Source organism: Dromiciops gliroides, chromosome 4 (assembly GCF_019393635.1).
Source record: "Dromiciops gliroides isolate mDroGli1 chromosome 4, mDroGli1.pri, whole genome shotgun sequence".
Taxonomy (NCBI): Eukaryota; Metazoa; Chordata; class Mammalia; order Microbiotheria; family Microbiotheriidae; genus Dromiciops; species Dromiciops gliroides.
In genome coordinates this window covers 136,735,996-136,755,195 of record NC_057864.1, presented here as the reverse complement: position 1 = coordinate 136,755,195, position 19,200 = coordinate 136,735,996, and the positions used below count along the sequence as shown (strand labels likewise).

At 38.0% G+C, this 19,200-nt stretch overlaps 1 protein-coding gene across 1 annotated transcript in view; it reads left to right on the top strand.

The window, feature by feature from the left end:
* The window catches only part of WDR64 (WD repeat domain 64), a 182,175-nt gene that overhangs the window by 74,938 nt on the left and 88,037 nt on the right, over nt 1–19,200 (top strand). Inside the window, exons 9-10 of the mRNA XM_044003187.1 lie at nt 857–936; nt 13,533–13,672. Of these exons, the coding sequence (XP_043859122.1) occupies nt 857–936; nt 13,533–13,672 (220 nt within the window). The remainder of the gene's footprint in view (nt 1–856; nt 937–13,532; nt 13,673–19,200) is intronic.

Genomic DNA, 19,200 nt, shown 5'->3' with positions numbered 1-19,200 from the left:
AATATCCATATTTGTATTTATAGTAACTCAGTTTCCTCTTGTCACCATCAATACACATCCCTTGACAGAGCAGGCTTATGTGGCTGAGACTGGAATTGAAGGAACTAAGAAAATTCCACACTGGCTTATTCTCAAGAATGCAGTCCATACAATCTAATGTTCCATCTAAAATAGGACTCATCTTTACAATTCTTCCAGTAATAGAAAATCTAGGTATCAAAAGGTAATTTTTCTATAGTTCTAACAATCTTCCTTGCCACTAAATAATAGTAATAAGAATTGGAAAAAAATGAAAGAATGGAAGTAATTCTGAGTTTAGCCCACTGTTTTTAGTGAAGAACAAGTGGGTAAAAGCCCTTTCATTTGTATATACACTATAAGAACACAATTTTGTTTGAGCAAACTTTTATTATCATCTTAGGTCTTTTTTTTCTGAGTGATTTTATGAAGATTTGCCACATTTAACATGTCATGTCCAAAGACAAAGAAGTGAAGGAATCATCTATTTACCAATACAGTGGTGGGAGGAAGTTGGGAAGAAGAAAGGAAGAGGCTAAGAGTTCTAATGATGATGTTTCATTTCACCTAACATCACATTTTTCTGGAACCAGTTACTATACTTTAACTACATTATGGGCTAAATAGATTTCTGAGGGCCAGATCATACTACCTAAGCACTATAATCTTGTTGTTCTGGAAGAATGTGATCTGAGTCCCAACAACCAACAGATATATTCTCCTATGGAGTACAACCTATTTATGAATTGGGTGCTGTCTACTTGAAGACATATAATAATATATATATATATATATAAAATATATAATAACATTTCATATGTATTCTCATATTTTGTAGGCCAGTCAGAGAATTTTCTATGCCAAGAGGAGCAAACACTTTTATTTACTGTGCAAAAGCAAATGTCATTGTTACTGGTGGTAAGTACACAATACACAGAGACTTTTTGTTGGGTGAGGGGGCAAGTTCTTGTTTCACCTTTCATAGAATTTTAACATATTACTTGTACTGGATCACAAGAGCTGATTGTTAAACTTTCTTTGCAAGCATAAATACCCAGATGTGGACAAACACTACAAATCAAGGCTTGATTTATTGTTTTGTTAACCGTGTAGACTTAAGAAAGTTTTCAAAAAAGTGTTAATAATACAGATTACAAATAAAAGTTTGTCATGTATACTTTTTTTGATGAGTTGGTTCTTGGACATTTTACAGTATATCCCTAGCTAAAAGGGATCCCAGAAATCAATTAATTAGTTCAACTTTTACTTTATAGATCAGGAAACAGGGGTCCAGAGAAATGAAGTAACTTGGGAAAAGTCATAAAATTATGCAGTGGCCAATACCACATTTGGAACCATGTCTTTGAATTTGTGGTCTAGTCTTTCTACAGCTACACTGTACTACAACTGTAACTACTGCCTCACTTTGAACAGAGTGTCTTATAATAGGAATACAATGTAATAGAGCAGAAAGACAATTTGATTTGGAGTCAAAGGATGAAGGTCCAAATTCTAGCTCTGCCACTTAGAACTTTCACTTAACCTCTCTTGAGCCTTAGTTTACTCAGATGTAAAGTGAGGGGAATGCCTTATAGATTATTGCTAAGGTCATTATGAATCTAAATCTATGGTTCTATATTCATGTGATCAAGCATTAGGAGTAAAATCATCCTATTTTTGGTATTTACATATTTTAAAATATATTTTCCAGATATTATCTTTATTTGTATTTGTATTATTCAAAGTTGTAATTCTGTAAAATATGTCAACTGGCTGCAGTTCAATGGAAATGTGTAGTGTGAATTAAAAAAATGTGAACATTTCATGGGATTAATTATTTGTAATAATCAAGACCTAGCTGGGCCATATTCAGTAAACCAGAAGCATATATCAACTGCTTCCTATGACAAAGTATTGAAGTAGGTATTGTGGGGAAGGCATCTGAAGGTTTTAAAAAATTCTTCATAAACTATAAAGTGCTAACAGATGTACCAGATATACTTTCTTCCAGTAAATGATAATGATTCTATATGTGTCATCAGGTGAGAAATCATTTAATTGGTTTTAGAGGAAGAAATGATAATTGATTGTGGTAGATGGCTCCTTTCTGCAGGGTATGAGGGTACTATGTCTCAACATGATAACACCAATTGAGAGGCGTATTGTGTTCCTAGGACAAGTATCTTGAACATAAGAGAAGACCTCCCAAGGCTTGTGTATAGTATCTGACACATAGTAGGCTCTTAATAAATGTGTGTTGACTGACATGCCATATAGCTACTACCCATTTTTGATGATGCAGATGGGCAGACATGAAACTTCCAGAAATAATCTAGAAGGTATTGCTGAATGTTATAAGGTCCTACACAAGGAACTGAAGTGCTTAGAAGCACAGGTTTCACTTTAAACCTCATGCTATTATTCATCCTTCATTTTCAAAGAGAATCAATGATATCACAGAATGATGTCTTGATTTGAGTGTGAATTGGATTTAAAGTGAGGTAGAATTGCACAAAGTCGTCAGCCTCACTCTCTTTTCCAAAGTCATCAAAGTCCAGTGGCAAGACAGAAGGCAGAGACATCTGGTGATGGCATGGGATACAGTGGATGACCTTGGCATCTTTGATGTTTGACCAAGTTCTAAGTGCTCCGCAGTGCCTGATTCAGCCATTGGAACTTCCTGGCTGTTGCAAAAAATTGTTCTTATCTGCCCAATCTGCCAGGGGAAGGCATTACATGTTTGAGGTAGACATGGCTGCTGATTGAAGGCAAGGACTTCAGAAGACAAAAATGTATTTAAGATCATTCAACAAACACTGAAATGCCAAATGGAGGCGTTTATCTTTTATACTAGAGGTAATAGGAAGCTACTGAGGTTCTGTGAGTAGGGGAGCAACATTATCAAATTTGTACTTTAGGAAAATTAGTTTTGCAGCTGGGTGAAAGATAAAGTAGAGAGGGCAGAAAAACTTCCATTTAAATTATCAACTTGAACGATCATGGAAGACTCAAGTTTTCCTATAATATACTGCAGGAAATATTTAAAAGGACATCAGAAAAATCAGTAATCAAAAAGAGCAAAGAGAAACAGCAATAAGCTTCTTCATCTAGTACAGAACAGTACAATACAGGACAGCCAGAAATCAACAACCCCTGTGATTGGGGAAAAAGAAGTCAGTATGAGTTCTTATAGGCAGTCCCTGAAATCAGTGGGATCTTAGTTTGGCCTATTGGAGCATTAGTGTGGGACAGTATCAGCCTCTATAAGTTAGTATGGGTTGTTAGGGTTTGTTACACCTCTGAGCATTTAGAATTACAATACGAGAGCTCAATGTCTGTATCCACATGAGAGACTTTGCAAGAAGCCTGACACTACCAGGATCTCCAATGTCCAAATGGAGTGTGCCAGGGCCATATCAAGGGATGAAACCAGTTGGGGATTATATTCCAAATTAGGAATTATATAAAGAGAATGAGATTGAGATAATTCATTGTCCTCCCTCCCTCCCTCTCTCTCTTTTTCTCTTTCCCTCCCTCCCTTCCTCTCCATCTCCCCTTCCCTCTCCATCTCCCTCTCCCTCTTCCTCTCTCTCCTACCAGTCAGTAAATGTTTATTAAGTACCTGCAATGTGCAGGCACCATGCTAAGCACTAGGGTTTAAAAAGAGGCAAAAACAGAATCTATTATAAGTAAATTCATAATCTAATGGGATTATGATACTAGGGGAAGAAGTAGAGGATAGCAACTCATCCCAGCTAACTCACCCAGAACTCTAGCAGCATATAGATTGCAGGGTTGGCCCACCCCATTAAAGAATATGGGAAGGGACAGAATCTGTTTCCATCACCAAGACCTAATTCAGAAACTGAAGTTAGAGATATGAGCAAACAAAAGAAAATGCTAAATTAATGAAGAAATGCTCCATGAATTGAGAAACCCAGTCAACAATAAGTACAAGTTCCAGAGGAAATAATGGCTTGGTGATAAGGACTCTAAAGAGTAGGTGGGAAAGCAATCAAGAGATTTTTAAAAATAAAATTTGATTCCTTTGGGGAATGGGAAGGGTGATAATTGTCCATTATTGAGAAACTAGGAAGAAGTACTATTATCTGGATAGTCAGGAAGTATAATTGAAAAGAGCCTAGTTTTTATTGTTATTTTCCATTTTAATTGAACTATGAAGTAATCATTCTATTGTCAAATAGGCATACAAGTCTGGAAGAAATAAGGTTTTGAAGTATGGGTTTCAGGAGAGCTGCTTGATTCATGTATTGCTTTTGGTTCTCTTTCATAAACTTTGTACTAAGAAAGAAATGATACAGTTATAGATAAATAAGGTCATGTAGCATCTAGCTACCCTCAATGAGTTCAAGTGAACAAGCTTGGATGAACAAGATCTTAGAGAACTGAAGGAAATTAGAGACTTGTTTGTTAAGTTGCTGTTGGTGATATTCAACTCAATAATCATTTCTTGGATGCCTAGCCTGAGCAAAGCACTTTATTTTTGTTGTTGTTTATCCTTTGTTCTCAAAGAGGGCCACTAGCTTCTGGGGGAAGACAGAAAAATAAGTCTCTGTTCTTAAGGAAAGGAAATTGAAGATTTTGAAGAAAGAGGTACCATAGGACTAGAAAAGGAAAATTTTTCATAAAAAGTAATAGGGTGGAGTCTGTAAACTGCAGACCAATGAGCTTGACTTCATGCCTGACAATACTCTAGAACAGAGGAGAATGGTTTTGAACACTTAGATGGAAATCAAAAATTACCAAAATCCTCTAAAAGGCTTGAAAAACAGATCTTTCTAGTCTAATCTGATTTCCTTTTTTGGCTTGGGTAGCTATGTTTATAGATCTATCTACAGTGCTGTAGCTTTTCAATTCTTAGATTTTAGAAAAGCATTTGATAAAGTCTATCATGCCATGTTTATGGGTAAAATGGAGAGATGTGGGCTAAGCAATAATACAGTTGAGTGCATTTGTAACTGAAAGATTGGGCTCAAAGAATCTATTGGGAATTTGGAGGGAAGTGTCTGGAAGAGTAACCCAGGGAATTGTCCTTCCTTGATTCTGAACTGTTAAACATTTTTATTAATAGTTTCCATGGAGGCAAATATAGCATACTTCTCATATTTGCAAATGACACAAAGTTTAGAAGGATGCAGGGTACCTCTAAATATTGGATGAGAGAGTCTTGACCTAAAAAAAGATACAGAATAAGATGCCACCATCTAATTGAATGAAATTTAATCAGAATATTGGGTTAAAAATCAGTTTCACAAATGCCTGATGTAGGTGGCAAAGATAGAAAACAATTCCTCTGAAGATATTTGGGAAGGTTTACAGATACAAACTGCAACACTGTAGATTTAGTGATCAGATTACAACTTTGAATCTTTATTCAAACTTAATTGAAATCAAATTATGGAATCAAGCTGTATTAAAACAGGAAACAAAACATGGAGAATGGAAAAAGAACTGGCTTGAGAGTTGGAAAAAATTGGATTCTAGTCCCAGTTGTACCATAACTAACTGTATGATGTTGGGGAATCTATTTAGCTTCTTTGGGCTTCCATTTCCACATTCCACAATATGACAAGAAGGAACCTGGTCAGGGTTAACAAGGTTAAAGGAATCAATTTCTTCTATAATTGGAGATGTCTCTCTATAGAAAGTAAAGATATCTTCAACTGACATCAATGTGAAACTGATAATACTTCCCTTTTGGAGTGTGAACAAATATTCTTGGCCCAGGTACTAATATTAACCTGGTTCATTGACACCACATTGAAGATGATTGAGATATAGTTTGTCGTACTTTGTCACATGCTTGGAGTTAGTCTTTAAAAGGGGAAAAAAATCAGAGACAGATAAAAGAAATGAAGGAACAAGAGCTCAGGTAGAAGAAGGCTTTACAGAGACTGATATTCTTTTCCCGGAGAGGAAACCTCTTTATTTGCAGGACCTTTCTGGTAGCTAGAGCTGGAGCAGAGGAGCAGTGAGGGGTAGAGCTACAGTGGGCTTGCCCATCATTAATAGTGAAAGTTAGAGAGACTACATAGATCTGGGGGTAGGGGAATTACCCCTCTAGTATCCCAAATGCTTTCCTTTTTTTCTCCTTCAACAAATATATTTAAAGTTTTGAATTCCAAATTCTATTCCTTCCTCTCTCCCTTCTCTCCCCTCTCCCTGAGGTAGTAAGCAACTAGATATAGGTTTTACATGTACAATTATGTAAAACATTTTCATATTAGTCATTTTGTACAAGAAAACTCGAATAAAAGAAAAAAATGAAAAAAGTGAAAAAAATAGCATGCTTCAGTCTATGTTCAATCAATATCAGTTCTTTCTTTGTGGATAGTATGTGTCATCATTAGTCCTTTGGGATTGTCCTGGATCATCGTATTGCTGAGAATAGTTAAATCATTCACAATTCTCCATCAAACAATATTGCTGTCACTATGCACAGTGTTCTCCTGGTTCTTCTCACTTTGCTATACATCAGTTCATATAAGTCTTTCCAGGCTTTTCTGAAATCATCCTGCTTGTCATTTCTTATAGCACAATAATATTCCATTGTCATCAAATATCACAGCTTGTTTAGCAATTCCCCAATTGGTGGGCATTCCTTTGATTTCCAATTCTTAGCCAGAACAAACAGAGCTGCTATAAATATTTTTGGGCAAATAGGTCTTTTTCTATTTTGGGGGATGTCTTTGGGACATAATCTTAGCAGTGGTATTGCTGGATCAAAGGGTATTCACAGTTTTATAGCCCTTTGGGTATAGTTCCAAATTGCTCTCCAGAATGGTTGGATTAATTAGTGTCCCAGTTTTCCCTCATCCCCTCCAACATCCAACATTTTTCTTTCTTGTTATATTTGCCACTCTGCTAGGTGTGAGGTGGTACCTCAGAAATGCTTTCCTTTTTGAGGATAGTCCCAACTACAAGATTAAATCCTATAAGTCAAGAGCAGGGGTTGGCAAACTATGACCTGGAGATCAAATGTGGACTACTTCTTCTTTTTTGTATGGCATGTGAGCGAAGACTAGTTTTTAATTTTTTTTTTTTAGTGAGGCAATTGGGGTTAAGTGACTTGCCCAGGGTCATACAGCTAGTGTTAAGTGTCTGATGCCGGATTTGAACTCAGGTCCTCCTGAATCCAGGGCCGGCATTCTATCCACTGCGCCACCTAGCTGCCCCTAGTTTTTAAATTTTTATTTAAATATGTTAAATTATTTTTATTAAAATTATTTTAAAGTACAAAAATATGTTTAACCTGTGGGGCATATATTAAAAGGAGGCAGGCTGGAATATGGGGGAGGTAGGCTTTACTGGAGAGTGAGGGGTCAGCTCTCTCTCAAATGCAAATCCTTTTCTCTTTCAAGAGATTTTCAACCCTCTTGTAATTTCATAAATCTAGAGAACTATCAAAAGCTTTAAGAAAAATGGAGGCTTACTAAAAGGGGAAAAAATCCAGCGTAATTCATTATGGACTTTATAGGAATTTTTTTTGACAGGTAAAACCTATGATGTAGTTGACGTACTGTTATCCTGAGTGCTTAAATGGGAAGTGAGGGCCATTTTACCTACTCTTTAATAGACCTAGATATAAGTTATATTCTTATATTCTCAGGGAACATCCTAGGTGGGATATGAGCCAAATACATATAATTAGTGAGAAATCCTCAAAATTGTATCTGGGTTATGTAAATCCAAGGCTTTGGTTCAGGAACATGGGTTACACAAACTCTAAGAGAAGTTTGGATGAAATCATCCCTAAGGTACCTTTCAGCTCTAAGATCCTATGATTATTTTATGAACCTTCTTTTCATATGATGATAGGCTAAAATAGTCTTTGGAAAATATTGGGAGAGATTTTATTATCTAGTACTCAGTATTCAGTCACAGCTCTGTGCATGAAGGATAAGACTATTATTTTTAACTCTTAAATTAGTCATAACCCGTTGAAATTCTACCAAGGCTAGGGAGAAAAGGAAGGAAGACATATTGAATAGGCAGTCTGGCAAGAGCATTGTGGGAAGGGGATGTGCTCCAGACTGTGAACAATTTTCTTGAGGTGTGGTAAAGGAGATTGTACAAATAAATGGGCATCGTAGTCAGTAAACAGCATGTATTCCGGGCCCACGATATGAAGATGATTGTGCAAAGGGAACACTGAGAAAGAAGTGTTAATGAAGGAAATACAGAAGCTGGCTATAGGACTGACTTGGTCAAAACCAAGAAATCCAAAGGTTAGAGCTCACTTGTTTCTGGGTTGCCATTGTTCTTATCCACACTTCGGCTTCTTTTCCAGTTCAATAGGATGTTGTGAAGGGAAGGATGATTATTTTGGAGTTAGAAGACATGGTTCAAATCCCAACTCCCTTAGTTATTATCTATGTGATTTGGGGCAAGTCACTAATGTCTGTGCTCCTCAATTTTCTTGCCCATAAAATGAAGGTGCTGAAAAAGGTTATCTCTGGAGTTCTTCCCAGTTCTAAATTCTATGATTTAGGGGGACCCTCCAATGGCATATACAACAGTATATATCAGGGGACAGAGCAGAGAAAGCAGGATTGACAGGGGTGTGAGAGACTATGAGACGAGGAAGGAAGATATCAGAAATGACTGAGACTCACAAGTTGAATGGATTGTTAATCTACCTTAGAATAACATAGACCCACTAAAGACGCAAGTTTACATCCTACCATAGCTTAAAAGCTGCCCATAGAATTAGTGTCTTTAGAATGCTAGTGCTTGGTTGTGTCAGACTTTATGTTTGATATTAAACAGTCTTGAGTTTGACTACCCATATGCTTTGGGGAGAAATGCTCTTTTTAATTGATGTTGTATACCCAATGTGAATGACTTTGAATGATCCTTTGTTCTCACAAGAGAGAATAATGAAAGAAGGTCTAGCACAGCATTATTTTCCCCCTTGTGCCTCATCATCTTAAGCATTTTAGTCAGCTTAGAAAAATAATATGTTTGATTAAATGCCAGGGACTTTAGAGGCCTCAGTGTGTGTATGTGGATAGAGGCACTGGACTTAATTAATCTCATGGGTTGTTATCTGACAAAATCCCCACCAACATTTTTGAAGATTTATTAACAGCAGTATTCACAGCTCTGTCAGAAAGCCCTGAGGAGGAAATTTAGCAGAATGAATGGCAGGCAACAAATACCTTTGCACCACCCATGTGCAAGTGGCTTGTGCCAATGTATAGACAGACCGTGTTAGTAGGAGATACAAGTGCTCAGTAACTGGCAAGCACAGGAGAATATCCCTGCTGATTAGTGACTCAGCTGACCACACGTTGCTAAACACACAGTGCGTACTGATTTGCTGTTCAAAATATGCCATGAAGGCAGCTTTGTGGGGTGCAGTTTCATTTGTTAAGTATGCAGACATTTGCTGAGCTTGAAAAAAAGAAGTTCTTGCAGCAACAAAGACAAAATGAGGACAGAATATCTACAGTATGACTACATATTTCTTAAGCATCCTTTTCAAGTCAACTCAATTCCATGCACACATCTTTGGAGCAAACTATTCTGTACAGAACACCATGCTAGGCACTGGCAGAGATTCCAAGGGCCTATAAGACTCTCTGTCCTAGAAGCTTATGCTCCAGAAAGGGGCAGGTGATTCATAAACAATTAACTATTGACAACCTACTTTTTCCCCACCATCTAGAAACACCCACATACTTTTTTGTACTTCCCTGCCACCTTAATGGTGGACCCAGGAGTATGGACTCTCATAAATGGTGGATAATCTAGCACCCTTGGACTTAATATAGGATGTTCCTATAATAGAAGTATTGCACTATATCCTGGTCCAGCCAAGTGCTCCTTGGGACTGACAAAGGGGAAGAACATTTCCCACCGAGAGAGCAAACAAGGCTTCTTATCGCATTGGGCATTTTAGTTGAACTAGTAAAAATGGGTCAGAATTCAGCAGAAATGTGAGAAAAGGCTGGTGATTAAGTTATAGTTTAGTTTGACTGGAGAAGAATGTGGTAAAGATGGAGGAGGGGAAGAAATCCAGATTGTGGAAAGCCTTGAATGCCAATGTTCAAACATTAATGGATATGAAAATTAGCCATTTAAAGTATTTAAGCAGAATGACATGACCAAATCTCTATATAAAGAAGATAAGTCTGAGAGTGGTGAGGAGAAGAGTTTGAGGAGAGTGAGTATGGAGGTAGGAAACTATTGTAACAGTACTGGGTGGGGAGGGGGCGTAATAAGGGTCCATAGAGATAGCTGGTGGCACAGTAGATAGAGCACTAGACTTAGAGTCAGGAAGACCTGAGCTTAAATCCAGTCTTAAACACTGTGACCCTGGACAAATCTTAAGCTACGTTTTCCTCAGTGTCCTCAACTGTAAAATGGGAATAATAATAGTGACTACCTTGCAAGGCTGTTGTGAGGATCTAGTCTTCTGTTGATGGTTCTCTGTTGGGCTCTTGTGTGGCACAAAGACTCTGCTAGGCCTGGTCACTGCTAGGCATTGTGCTGCTGAGCCTGAAGTTGCAGAACCCTTTTCTGCTTTCAAATAGAGCTATGATCTGGGGTATAACATCTTCCTCATAGGCTAAGTGAGCTCTGCCATTGCTCTTTTAGCTTAAAGCCCAGAGGCTTGGTTTTCTACAGCTCTTTTTAGGAATGAAAAGCTCTAAAATATCCAGTCACAGAACTAAAAAAGAAAAAAAAACCAACACCTCAATATCTTATAGAATCCTGTCTGGTTTTCTGAGATTTGGCTAGGGATTGTGTTTCTCTTCTGCATAGAGAGAGTCCTAACCCTAGGCTCAGCTCTTTGGAACATAGAGACAGAGGCACTCTGGCTCACTAGTGCCATCCGGTTTAAAAGTGTCTTTTGTTTTACCAGTATTTCATGGTTACCAAGGGTAGTATCTCTCAGAGATTTTATATTGACAGGGTTAGAAATGCCTTATGACTTCCTGGTTACTTCCCAGTTACTGAACTTTACCCAGCACAGATTATAGAGACTTCCCTCTTTATTGTCGAGGGCTTTTGTCTCCCATTTAAAAGTGATAAAACTCCTTCATTCTTTCATTCTCTTTAGTAAGAAACAGGTGTAGAACTAATCCCATTGGACAAAGTCATTATATTCCTCCTGCCTACACTTGACTTCCACATGTGCAATGACTAGCAAACCTTCACATTCCCACATCTTTCTTTACTTATCTGTACATATTATTTCCTCACAGTAGAATGTATTTTTTGAAGGTCAACACAGAGCCTGGCACATGTTAAGTGTCTAATAAATGCTAGTCACATTGAATTAAGCTGAACTGAATCAACTATGAAAGGGTTTTATGAACTACAGAGTAGTTAAATATGAAAGTGATTAGGGTGTACTTGGATCCTATAGCATTTGAGAACCCAGGATCACCTCCATACCATAGTTAAGGATTAGAATAGAACTTCAGTAGAGGTGAAAATTGACCCCACTGTATCTTAAGTGCTTTGGAAATAAAGAAATTTCATTTAAGAACTCCTCTTGGGGTACTTCCCAAACCTGAACTCACATGAATGTCTGAATTCCCAGAGGGTGACTAATACATATTTCCTAAGCATCCTTTTAAACTCAGGTCAATTCCATTCACACATTTTTGGACCAAACTATTCTGTACAGAGCACCATGCTAGGCACTGGCAGAGATTCCAAGGTTCAATAAGACTCTGTCCTAGAAGCTCATGTTGAGAAGGGGGGGGGGAAGGTGTGCTACTCACTAGGCCCCACCAGTGTGTTTCCCATAAACAATCAGGTGGTGGGCTTTTTAACAAAAGCATTTACTAAGATGGGATAGTAAGTTGCAGCTGGTGCGAACTTTAGTCCAAAAGCCTAGGGCATATTCTTGCATAAATACCCACTGTGCATAGGAGTAGTGGAGTTAAAGTACATTGGTAATGAGACACATGTGAAGGATACATATGTGGCAAAGAGCAACTCATAACTCCTGGCACTGCATGGTCTGAACTTTCTTTGTAGAACTATACTACACCCTACCTCGAATAAGGACAGGCCACTCAACCACACTCAGAGAATCTGCTCCTTTCTTGAGGTCAGGACCAATATGCCTTTCTGCCATGATTGTTATCTGCCTCCTCAAGGGACTCTGTCTCTGCATCCATGGCTGTCATTGGATAGGCGTTCCTCTATTCATGGCTGGATTTATTGTCACCTACTATTCAATAGCTCCTGAGGACATTGTTGAAAGTAGGGGAAGAGAGGAAATAGTCCTCCCCTACATACTTTGTATTTACCCACTTAGTTACATTACAACTAGGCAGTATAGTGGATAGAGCACTACTAGCCTAGAGTCACAGAGACATGAGTTCAAATCTGACCACAGACATTTAGCAGCAGTGCAAGTTACTTAACCTTTGTTTGCTTCAGTTTTCTCATCTGTAAAATGGGAATAATAAAAGTATCTTCCTCCCAGAGTTGTTGTGAGTGTCAAATGAGTAATTTAAATTTTACAATGTAATAGTTATAAAATGCTTAGCACAGTGCCTGGCACCTAGTAACTGCTATATAAATATTAGCTATTATTACTACTATTATATATTATCTCCTTTATAATATAAAATCCTTGAAAGCAGAGACTATTTTTGCCTTTCTTTACATCCCCAACATCTAGCTTAGTGCCTAGAACATAAAAAGTGCTTATTAAATTCTTGCTGGTTTCATGATAGTGTGTGTGACTACACTGTTGTAGGTTTGTAAGAAAATTCCTCAGCTCATACTTTACATTTGATAACTGTATTCTGCGTTTTCTGTGATTGTATATGAATTGTAGAAGGGTATGAAACCTCTTCCCTTATGTTAAAATAATTCTTGAAAGTTAGAGATTGGATGGTGACTTTTTGGGGAGGGAGGGATTTATGGTTTTTTTGTGTTTGTTTTGGTTTTAGATTAGGAGAAAAGTAATTCAGTTCTTATATAATACATTTTAAAATTTCAGCATTCTTTTAAAGAAGGTATTCAGGGTGATGCCAATCCAACATATGTTCCATGTGGTCACTAAATTTTTTTGAGAGTGTTCCATGTTTCCTGACAAACTACTTCTCTTGAACATATATTTCAAATAAGAAAGCACTAGAATGAGAGAAAAAAAATATGGTAGCATTTATATACAATACCCATGTGCAATTATTATAAAACTGTCATTAATAATGTATCATATATCATCATATTATATTACTTATAACATTATGCACTATAATATATGTTGTATTATATATATATATGTATAGGTATTGTATATACGTGTATATGTATAGGTATATGTGTTGAAGCTTTTTAAATGGGTCAGAAATATGTTAGCAGGTTAAGAAAGCTAATCAAGTGATGATCCTAGAGGAAGTCGACTAGGGATTAGAATAGAGAGATATGGTTGGGTGCAAAGGAGGGAGGAGAAACTTTCTGAACCTTGTTAATCACTTTTTCTTTGGTAAACAAATTATTTGTATCTTAATTTTCAGGAGATGACAAAATCCTCCGGTTATGGCATCCAAATATCAGCACCAAGCCTGTAGGGAAACTTGTTGGACATATGTTCAGTATTACAGAGCTTGTTACAAATGAGAAAGATCAGCATGTGATCAGCCTTTCTTCTGCAAAGGTAAAAAATAAAAAATGATTTTTTTTCAACTACTTATATAATAGGAAACCTGAGAGACCCATTTTTTAGGGTTAAGGTGAGTGATACTCATGTCAAGAAATAATACTTGTTCATGTTTTCATGTTTTCTAACACTTGATGGCTAGATGGCATGGTAGGTAGAATGTTGGACTCAAGAGTCATGGAGAACTGAGTTCAAACCCTGCCTCAGATACTTACTAGCTATCTGGGAAAGTCACTTGACTTTTCTCAACCTGTTTCCTCATTAGTAAAATGTGGAAAATTCCCATTTGTGTTTTTGTTCAGTCATTTTTCAGTTGTGTCCAACTCATTGTGACCCTTTTTGGAGCTTTTTTGGCAATGATTCTGGGGTGGTTTGCCATTTCCTTCTCCAAGTCATGTTACAGATGAGGAAACTGAAGAAAACAGGGTTAAGTGACTTGTCCAGGATCACACAGCTAGTAAATGTATGAGGCCAGATTTGAACTCGGGAAGACAAGTTTTCCCAACTCCTGGCCCAGCACTCTATCTGCTGCATAATTTAGCTGCAGCAACAACAACAACAACAACAACAACAACAACAACAACAACAACCGATGTGTCCTTGAATTGCAGTGAGAATAAAATGGGATAAAATTTTCAACATGCTTTGTAAATCTTAAAGCACTATACAAATGCTAGTTATCATTAGCATCATCATCAAATACTAAAATGGATCCATCAACTCATCAATTTGGAAATTTCCTTTAATAATGCTGATTACAGACCATCCATGCCTGTGGATGTGACTCTGTACTATGGTTTTACTTACAATCACTTAAGCCATTAAGTCAAGCACTGGAGAACATCCAGAGTAGTGCAATCAGACTGGAAAGGGCCTCTAGATGATGTCCTAGGAAGACCAGATGAAGGAACTGGAGATTTTGAGCTTAAAGAAGATAAGCCTGGGTGTTTGGCTGGGCTGGGCTGGGGTGGGGGTGTGGGGCAGCATGCAGTGAGGGAGATAGCTTATCTTCAAGTATTTGAAAGTCTATTACATGGAGAGAGATCTGTAGTTTCTTTGACCCCATAGGGCAGAAATAACAATAGCATTGGCAGGATGTTAAAAAAAGAAAATTTAGTCTCGACCTAAAGAGAGGTATCCTGACAATAAGAGCTATATAAATACAGAATGTGTTGCCTCCAGGGATAGAGGAAGTCATTTTTTTAACTTTAAAGTTTATTGATATTTTGTGCTTTTATTTTTAAAAAATTTTCATTTAGAATTTTCCCCAATTTATATGTAAAAAATTTTTTTTCACATTGATTTTTAAAAAAATTTTGTGTTCTAAATTCTCTTCCTCCCTCCCTCCTCAACCCTCCCTATGAAATCAAGCAATTTAATATAAGTCATACATATGCAGTTCTACAAAGCATCTTCACATTAGTCAGGTTATGAAACAAAATAGACAAAATAACTAGAAAGAGGAACTAACAAATAAAATTATACTTCAATCTGTATTCAGATACCATCAGTTCTTCCTCTGTTGCTGGTTTGCATTTTTCATACATCCTTCTGATAGCATCCTGCTCATCATTTCCTTCACAGTTACTATTGGTAACTGTATTACTCTCCATCTTATTCCCTCCCCTTGATATTTACTATCTTTTCTATCTTCTTTCACCCTATCCCTCCTCGAAAGAGATTTGCTTTTTACTGCCCCCTCCGCCAATCTGCCCTCCCTTCCTTTGACTCCCCCTCCTTATCCCCTTCCCATCCCACTTTCCTTCAGGGCAAAATATATTACTATACCCAATTGAGTGTGTATATTATTCCCTCTTTAAGACAATTCTGATGAGAGTAAGGTTCATTCATTCCCCCTCTCCTTTCCCATCTTCCCCTCCACTCCATAAGCTTTCTCTTTTTTCTTTTATTTGAGCTATTTTATCCCAGTCCACCTCTCCCTTTCCCTTTCTTCCAGTACATTCCTCTTACCCCTTAACTTTACTTTAAAGATGTCATCATGGGTCATCTAGGTGACACAGTGGACAAAGAACCAGCCCTGGACTCAGGAAGCCCAAGCCCAAATCTGGCCCCAGACATAAGCCACCCCATCCTGCCTGCCCCACAAAAAAACAAGGATAGACAAAAACTAAATGCTTTACAGATATCATCCCTTCATTTTCAATTCACACCTATGCCCTCTAAGTATATTCCTTTCATCTTGCCCTAATACTGAGAAAGTTCTTATGAGTTAGCAGTATTATATTCTCATGTAGGAATGCAAACAGTTTAACCTTTTAATATCCCTCATGATTTCTTTTTCTTGTTTACCTTTTTATGCTTCTCTAGGGTCTCGTATTTGAAAGTAAAATTTTCTATTCAGTTCAAGGCTTTTCATCACAAATGCCTTAAAGTCCTCTTTTTTCATTGAAGTCCCATTTTCCCCCTGAAAGATTATATACAGTTTTGCTGGGTAGGTGATTTTTGGTTGTAGTCCTAGTTCCTTTGCCCTCTGAAATATCATATTGCTTTCTCTCTTGTCCTTTAATATAGATGCTGCTAGATTATGTGTTATCCTTTCCGTAGCTTCACAGTATTTGAATTCATTTTTTTTCTAGCTGCTTGCAATATTTTCTCCTTGACCTGGGATCTCTGGAATTTGGCTATAATATTCCTGGAATTTTTCCTTTTGGGATCTCTTTCAGGAGGTGACTGGTGGATTCTTTCAATTTCTATTTTAACTTCTGCTTCTAGAATATCAGGGCAATTTTCCCCTGACAATTTCTTGGAAGATGATGCCTAAACTCTTATTTTGATCATGGTTTTCAGGTAGTCCAATGATTTTCAAATTATCTCTACTGGATCTATTTTCCAGGTCAGTTGTTTTTTCCAAGGAGATATTTCATATTGCCCTCTATTTTATTTGGATTTGCTTTATTGTATTTTGGTTTCTCATAAAGTCACTAGCTTGCATTTGTTCAGTCCTAATTCTTAGGCAATTATTTTCTTTAGAGAGCTTTTTAATCTCCTTTTGCATTTGGCTTTTCAAACTATTGACTTTTTTCTTATGACTCTCCTGCATTGCTCTCATTTCTCTTTCCATTTTTTTTCTCTACCTCTCTAAATCTTCCTTCTATCTCTGTTACTTTTTCTTCAAAGTCCTTTTTGAGTGCTTTCATGTCCTGAGGCCAATTAATATTTTTCCTGGAAGCTTTGGATATTGGAGCTTTGACTTTGCTATTATCTTCTTCTGAGGGTGTATTCTGGTCTACATTGCCCCCAAAGAAGCTTTCTATGGTCCACTGCTTTCTCTGCCTACTCATCTTGACCAGGAAGCAGATGTCTGATTGAAATCTGATCCTCTATGGTTGGAAGCTTGGCATGCCTGTGCCCTTCCTCCACTGGGCTGCTGCTACTTGAGTCAGCTTACTGGTTCAGAATATGGGGCATTCTGCCTTAACTCCAGCAGAGACCACAGCTATTTCACCCTGGCCAACCACTGAACCCCCTCACACTGGTCTATGAGCTGAGTTTCAGAAAAAGCTGCTGATGCTGAAGATTATGAGGCTCTGGAGGCGTGGCCTGCACTGCACACTGAGCTCCTCTCTAAGCCCAAACAGCAGGTGATCTCAGTCACTGAATTAAGTTGTCTTTGACTGGAAAATAGTCTCACTTTCTTCTTTTGTGGGTTAGGCTGCTCCGGGAGTTGTCTTATAGCATTATTTTTGCAGTGTGTGGACAGGTTTGTTAGGAGTTTGGGGGAGTCACAGCCTTTCCTCTGCCATCTCAGCTCTACCCCGCCCCCCACTTGAAGTCTGATTTGAACTAGCTGATCAGTAAGGTTCTGTCCAACTCAAATTCTGTGAATCAGATTCTGAATTACTACTTGTTGGTGATATCACAGAAGAAAATCCTGTTTAGGCATGATTTGGACTAATCTATAACTGAGGTCCCTAGCAGCTCTGAAAATTCTGTTGCCTTCCCTCTGTTAAAGATTTCCTATTTATCCAGAATATATTTTGCTTTCCATATTGACCATCTGATGATATCCAAATATAGAGTCACCTTTTGGGTTGTTGAAAAAGAGTGTTTGATCTAGAGTGAGACATCTTAGAAAAAGAAGTCAAGTAGGTCTTGGGAAGCATTGCTGACAAGGCTAATAAAAGTGATAGAATTCCAGTTGAGCTATTTAAAATCCTAAAAGTTGATTCCGTTAAAGTCTTGCCCTCAAAATGCCAACAAATTTGGAAAACTTAGCAGTGGCCATTGGATTAATAAAGATCAGTTTATTTCCTAATCCTAAAGAAGGGCATTATCAAGGAATGTTCAAATTACTGAAAAATTGTACTCATTTTACATGCCAGCATGTTTATGCTTAAGATTCTGCAAATTAATGGATGGAGCACTGGCCTTGGAGTCAGGAAGACCTGAGTTCAAATCCATCCTTAGACATTTACTAACTATGTGACTGGGCAAATCACTTAACCCTGATTGCCTGAACAAAATAAAAGATTCTGTAAGCTAGGCTTCAGCAATATGTGAACTGAGAATTACCAGATCAAGCTGGTTTTCAAAGAGTCAGAAGAACTAGAGGCCAAATTGCCAACATTTGCTGGATTATGGAGAAAGCAAGGGAGTTCCAGATAAACATCTATTTCGGCTTCATTGATTACACCAAAGCCTTTTACTATGTGGATCACAACAAAATGTGGCAAGTCCTCAAAGATTTGGAGTACCAGTTATTTGTCTTCTGAGGCATCTATATGTGGGCCAAGAAGCAATAGAACTGAAAAGGAACAACTGATTGGTTTAAGATTGGAAAAGGAGTAGTAGTAGTAGTAGGCCTCCACCAGTCTCAGACAACCATGGATCAGCGCCTTGAAAAGCCACAGGCCACAGTGTGGCTGTGCAGTCTGATAAAGGAGCTGCAGCTCCTGAGTGACTTATAACCAGTAACTGCCGCATCCCATGTTGTATCTACCCCATGAAGAGTAGCTGGAGTGTCCTCTCCAGGGGGCTGGCCTGGGCAGATCAATATGGAAAACAAGCTGTTGCCCATGCAGCAGGTTTTCCCTCTCCGCGACACTGGTGGATCCAAAGGAGAGGCAGAGCCAATACAGTTTGGCACCAGTGCCACTGCAGGAGTTGCCAGAGGGATGTGATGTCCAACATCCAACTGCCTAAGGGACTCCGACTCCTGATTTTTCCTCGGGGTTAACTCCCGAAGCCTTTCCCATATATGGGTATAGCCGCAAGGCAGCGGAGGTTTAAAAACAGGGTTTCTTTCCCCTAGGTGGGTTGCCTACCAAGGCTGACGAGCCCCACCTGCCCAAAGTGACTGGTTTTAAGGTGCCAGTGACTCGCCTTCACCCCTTCTTCTGTTAGTGGAAACAGTTCTGTCATGAGAAGGCCAGGAGTTGGGAAAAGGAGTACAAGGCTATATTGTCACCTTATTTATTTAACTTATATGCAGAGTACATCATGTGAAATGTCAAACTCAATGAATAAAAAGTCAGAATTAATGTTGACAGGAGAAACCTCAACAA